Source organism: Diorhabda carinulata, chromosome 3 (genome assembly GCF_026250575.1).
Source record: "Diorhabda carinulata isolate Delta chromosome 3, icDioCari1.1, whole genome shotgun sequence".
Taxonomy (NCBI): Eukaryota; Metazoa; Arthropoda; class Insecta; order Coleoptera; family Chrysomelidae; genus Diorhabda; species Diorhabda carinulata.
Window position 1 is genome coordinate 29,416,475 of NC_079462.1, and position 6,560 is coordinate 29,423,034.

The 6,560-nt window shown below is 33.3% G+C and overlaps 1 protein-coding gene across 1 annotated transcript; it reads right to left on the reverse strand.

Annotated features, from left to right (window-relative positions):
• Positions 1-128: 128 nt before the first annotated feature.
• LOC130891457 (uncharacterized) lies at positions 129-6,200 on the reverse strand. Its single transcript, XM_057796221.1, has 4 exons — positions 4,853-6,200; positions 3,348-3,550; positions 2,503-3,188; positions 129-792 (listed from the first exon to the last, which is right to left on the reverse strand). Coding segments are annotated over exons 1-4 (2,229 nt in total). The 5' UTR covers positions 6,192-6,200; the 3' UTR covers positions 129-791.
• Between the last annotated feature and the right edge of the window lie 360 nt (positions 6,201-6,560).

Consider the following 6,560-nt stretch of genomic DNA (forward strand, 5'->3'; position numbering starts at 1 on the left):
TTAGGTACAATCATCTAGTGTGTGATAGAGTATCTGGTAAAAATTATCTATTGTCTATTAAGACGTGAATATGTTTTGTTAAATTATTTTGAAAAGTGTTTGAATCTGAATTGAATGAAATACAAAAATAAGTGTAGATATTTTAATATCAAATTTTATGTACAAACCTACCATATAATAACCAAATATTTTATACAATAGCAATATTTACCTACTCACAAAAATATCACTAAGATTCGTTTTTTCTCAAACAACAATAACAAATTTACTAGAAACGGTTCTCAATTTTGTATTTGTCTCAAAGATCAAAATTGAAATGGAAACTTCATCAAATGAAATTTGATCAGATCGATAAAAATCCAACTGGCAGATGAAGTGAAGAGATTATGATTGTCAATTGTTCGTTAGTCAAAGCTTAAAATAAAAATTTTCGCCAAAATACGGTTTGATTCTCAATTAATTGACACAGTTCATTTCACTACATAAATTTCAATTTACTGTAGATACAAAGCAGCTGAGAGTAAATTATCGGTATACACAAGTTTTATTGGTTTCCATCGAACTCAACCCAAGTAAAAGCTAATTCCATAGATATCACAGAACAAAAAATAAAAACAAATATACACTATAAACAAACTGAGTTTTGTACGAAACAAATTAATACTCCATTTCCAGACTATTAAAATTTTTTAACATTATATATTGAGAACAAACATTTCTATTTACATTTGAACAAATTGTAATCACGGTACTTGAGGAAATATCACATTTCTATTTCTTCATTCGAACAATCTGCAAAAAAATATAAAGTATTAATTGTCGAGATTCCTCAATTTTCTACATACTTTTGTTATGTATGTTAATAAATAATTGATTAAAAGCAGTTTTTATTTTAAATAATTAAGAACCATGGAATATTGTTATTAAAACAGTGATTTAGGTGGCTGAAAGTATTCATTTTCTTGATGTAATAGATATTTGATGGGGTGAGGTATACAAAATCTTCGCACTAACAAACTTGACGACATCCAGAATCATAATCTACGAGGTTTTCTAATGAAATGTGTTATTCATATACTGTCAGCTCATTATGTACGTCGAAGTCGTGTCAAAGACATTATGACTTGTTCACTTCGAAGTAATTAAGTATAAGACTTCTTGTACAATAAAGATGAAATGGCCAGCTAAATATCAGAGGAGCATTGCTGACATTGTGTGATTTTTGATTTTTCAATGTTTTCCAAGTGCATCAAACTTTTGATAATTCCAAAGATGTTCAAATCCGGTAATTTTGATCTGTCTGTTTCCTGCCGATCAGGAGGGCCAACAACATCAGACAACATGTTAGATGTTAGATGTATGGGTCCTTCATAATCTCTCCGATAGAGCCAACTGATCAATCACATGCAACATTTTGCACAAAACGGCACCATACAGATAATCCCAGATGCAAACCTTTACTGGAATATAAGCGAAATTGTTAATTATGAAGTGCTGAAATCAAAAAGTATCAGACAATTGTCAACAGAAAAGAAGTGATTCTGTAACATGATAATACAAGACCACACTATGCAAGACACCTTAGAAGAAAAGAATGAATATTAGTGAGAAGTAGTGCCTCTTACTCGCCCGTTATCGAGACCTCGGATTACCATTTATTGAGACCGCTACATTGGATGATGTCCATAAACCTATCTCGAGATATTTTACTGGAAAAATAATCGATTTTCCTTCATTTGCATATCAGATTTATTTTAAATTATAAATTATTGATCCAAATTATCGAACGGTACAATATTATTGTTTCATTTCACTTGTACTACACGACATCGATCAATAAGTTCCCAGTCTAACTCATAGAAGTCTCCATAAATTACATTATCATTACTACATCATTACATTACATTACATTATTACATCATTAAACTTTGGAACAATAGAATGAAGAAGAAGAAGCTGTATTTACGAGCGGAAACATATAAATATCGCTGAACCAAACGGTTCAGTATTATGGTGAGCCTTCCGCAAGAAAATCTACCATCATCAACAGTTAATCGTACAAATATCAACGATACTCATTAACCAGGAAGTCCAAAGTAACATGTAATGGCCTCTGTATCTTGAGATATAAACGGAATATTGGTCGTCTAGTATTTTGAAAAGACAAAACCAATTGTATCTTCTATTACACTATGAAGTTCATTATGTCGAAGAAAAAAGTCTCTGCTACCAAGACAACGCACCAACTAATGGGATCGATAGTCAAATCCAATGAAATAAAATATCCAGATATGATCTTCCGCTATTACTGGCTTTGAAAAAGAAACAATATCAATAAAATGAGGAATTCACGGATAAGACTGTAGAAAAAACGTTGTAAAATTGTATAGAAAGGCTGGAACTGCGCTGGACTGAACTATTTTAATTTTAATTCTGCTGAAAAACTTGTTTTTGCTTACTAAGCCAAGGAATTATCTCCTAGAATATGAAGAAAAGTCTTACCATGAGCTTGCTTTCACCTCTTCAAGTTTAACTTGCTTCTCATGAATGGCGTTGTTGTTTTCTTTATTTGTAATCGCTTTATCAACATACTCCGTATTTCCATTCTCTAGGCTTTTGTGCACAGAAGCTATTTCAGATTCTGCATCGAGGTCAAGGGATTGTCCACTCTCAGCAACTTCGAATCCCATAGAACTAGACAATTTGATGGAAGCTTGTTGGAAAGTATTACTCAGTTTAGCTTGCACGACATTAATGCACATTGACATTAAAGCTAATCCAAATACTAAATAAACTATTGAAAGTATTAATACAACCGGATGTTCAGGAATGAAATCACCAAAACCTATCGTAGATAACGATATGAATACGAAATAAAATGAGGTAAAAAATTCCCATCTCTCCCAAGCGCAATAAACAAGTGCACCTATGAACATATAAGCAACCAAAATGAACAGAGCCACAGATATTGGCAAATTAAACTCATCGTCTATTTCGAAAGTAGATAATTCAGGTGTAGTTGGAGTTTCTTCAGATAGTTCATCACGTGAAGCACCTTCGTTTCCTAAACTGCCAATGCTAGTTACAGGCAACGAAGGATAATTATATACGGCACTTTCGTCGGGATTGACGCTTGAGCGACGAAATGTAGCTATACCATACATTAGTTGGGCACCTCGAAAGATTTCCTGCAAAGAAAAATAAATAGATACAGTAACTTATATTTGGCTTAAGGTTGAGAAGTAGATGATTGGATATTGAGGAATGAGATCTCACAATTGCGCATAAGATAGCACCAAAATTCTTAGATGTAGTTTTCAGAAACTTTAGCAAATGTAGCAACTTACCGATGCAGTCGCACTTTTCCTAACTCTTTTGCAGCTTCCTGTATAGTAAAGTCTTCGGACGAACGACCACAGAAATTTTATGCCTCTTGTGAATAATTTTCCAAAGTCCGTTAGCGCTATGAGGAATAATGGTATTCCAACGATTGCGTACACTATTGTCAATGCTCTACCTGTTGGAGTTGATGGGTATATGTGGCCATAACCTATAAACACAAATGACGATGAGCTGAAACCGTTGGTGATAGTCATACTGAACACACTGATGATAAATTGGATATCGAAACTCGCGAAACAACTGTGTCGGATCCTCTGAAAATTTTCGCTTGGAGATATTTTATTGATGAAATTTGTCTAGCTTAAATGAAAATTTAAAAGCGCGGAACAAAAATGTATACATCTAAGTACTTTTGTATACTAATCACAGCTAAATTGGTTCAAGTTAATAGATAAACCCTTTGATGAACATCCTATTAAGTAAACTGAATAGTAGATATTCAAATTTGAGTATCCATTTAGTGAAGCGTGCCTCTCCTCTGCACTAATCAACAAAACTTATTCTCATGTTTTTGACAATCTACTATTCCCTTCATTTACTATACATCTGTACCATAATCTAATGGAGAGCACACGCCTACTGCATCCTACCCAACCATCGGCTCAAAAGGCTCTTACCTTGGGAGCAGTCGATTCTCAGCTGCTGCCCATACAAGTGCTGACTCAGCCCCAGCAACCTGTTTTTTGTCAATATTGATATAACCTCGATTTCAAGCCGCCTGAATAATTTTTAAGCATTACTTTTGTTAACGGTATCCTTCTCATCCTCTGCATTACTACTAGACGTCATCTTTCCTCAAAACCCTATCCTGCACTTCGGTTGCTAGTGATGGCATACGACGAAGTCTTCGAAAATTACCTAATTTACCTTGATAATTCCCGTATGGCCATCAGATGAAATATTTTCTCAAACCCCACCTTTTCGCTTGGTAAAAGAGTAATCGGCCACATTCTGATATATGATGAAGTTGGCTGGGAGTGTGAATAGACAGATTAAGTTTGTTGAAACTTGGTGCTCTAGTTTATCAGCCAGATGGCCGAACAATAGGCAAAACTGTATCCACTCTCGCACAATAAAACCTATTTTATTGTTTGAAAGCTGTTTTGTTCGTCTAGTCATTTTGTTTTGTGTAATTTTCCTCACTTACAAAATTATATCCACGCTTCATATTAGACGGACTACATGAAAGAAGCATTTTCCTAAAAATCATCAAAATCCCTGGCCTGCAGAGGAAAATATTTTCTTTATCAAGATCGATTGTAGAATTTACTTAATCCTACATGGAAAGGTCCTTATTCCACCCAAAAAAATAACCCAACGAATCTTTATCAGAATACTGTAATAAGAAGACATCCTATAATATAACGTATATTTAAATAGACAAAATACTTCTATATGTACTTTATAGCAACAAATATTTTCTCCAATTGAGAACTATGTATGCTCTTACCAATAGTAGTAACAATAGTCAGGGCGTAGACTACTCCATTCAAGAAACTCCACGATCTTTGCCCACTGTATGTTTTCATACCTGCCTCGTGAGCTGTATGCAGCTCTTCTTCAAAAGTTCTTAGTTTATTTCGAAATAATGATTTCCAATCATCTTCCCTTAAGTTGTGACTCTTGATCCATAATAAATCTATGAAGTCCCTTTTTACTCTTTTGACACCACATTTATAATAATTTTCAAATCTACCTTCTGTATACTTGAAAATTAATCCAGCGGTACCACAAAACATCATAATTAGGAATAACTCCAGCATACACTTGTTCCATAAGAGCTTTATTCTCACGTATTCTACCCGCATTTCAACCTTATATAGTCTAAAAGCTTTGATAATGTCTATAATGGAATAATATTTGAAAATTTTAAAAACATCTCTTAGTCTTATCTGGGGCAACTTAACAATTGTTTTCCTAGAAACTACATTCTGTGTTTTCGGGTCTAATATTTCTACTACTTTTGAAGAGTAAGCTGTTTTTTTCCTTTGTTTTAAGCCGGAGGCAGAATGAGATTCCAAAACTTTGGCATTTTTTATTAGAGGTTTTGTAAATTCATTGTCTGGAATAACTGTATTAAGACTAGTGTCAGAATATTTTCTTGGTTTTTCTGCTTCAATAATACTTCTATTTTTCACTGCCTCCACAGTATCATCGGCTATATTTTGTTTCAATATTACAGAAATCTCCTTATCTACGATTTTATTTGGTGCCGACCGACTTCTTTTAACAACATCTTTATCTTTACGAAATCTATCTCTACCTTTCAAAGCAGCATTCGTTAGACTTTTTTTAGTTTTATTAAAAATCGCTACCATTTCATCTTGTGCCATATCCGACAAACTTTTCTTCCTTATAGGTTTGTCTTTTGGTTCTTGTATTGCAGCTTTGAATGTTTCGAGCTTACTTCTAAAACTGTTATTTCTACTAACATTATTACTTTTACTGCTTTCTTCTATTGAAGGTGTATCGGTTTCGCTTAAATTACGTCTAGCATAGCTTTTTGTTCTCCTAGGTTTCCTCGGCCTTTCGGGGGACTTCGGTTTTTGTTCGGTTAATTCTTCGTCTGACGTAAATTTATCATTCAAATTTCTTACCGGTGTGGGTTCTCTACGTGTTAAACTTGTACTTCTTTTTTTAGTGAATTTCCTTCGGCGTCTGGCAACCGTATCACTATGCACTTGTTCTTCTGTTAAAAGGACTTTAATTCTTTCAATACCAATTTGATCGTCATCACGATTTAATCCGTTATCTTCACTTATTACACGAGACGCTGGCACAGAATCCATACTTACAAACTGACTGAGTTAAATATAGAAACAGGAGCAGCAAAATTGTGTCAAGTAAAAGCTTATTTTTAGATTCTTAGTTGCACAGTAGCAAATAGATATAAATTCGTTGAACGTCATATAGATGGATCTAGTATATTTATTCCAATTTTTTTTTCATAGCATTAAAATGTTATTTTGAAATTGTAAGATAACTTTAAAATTTTTCTACCTTCTACTCTTTTTTCTGATTTTTTTGAACATATTCTCAGTATTTACATACATTTTATTCCAACAAAACTTCTTGATAATGAAAGTATCCCTGATAATACTACTTAAGTTTAAGATTTTAAATAATTGTACTTTTTATAAACTTATCTAAATGATGTG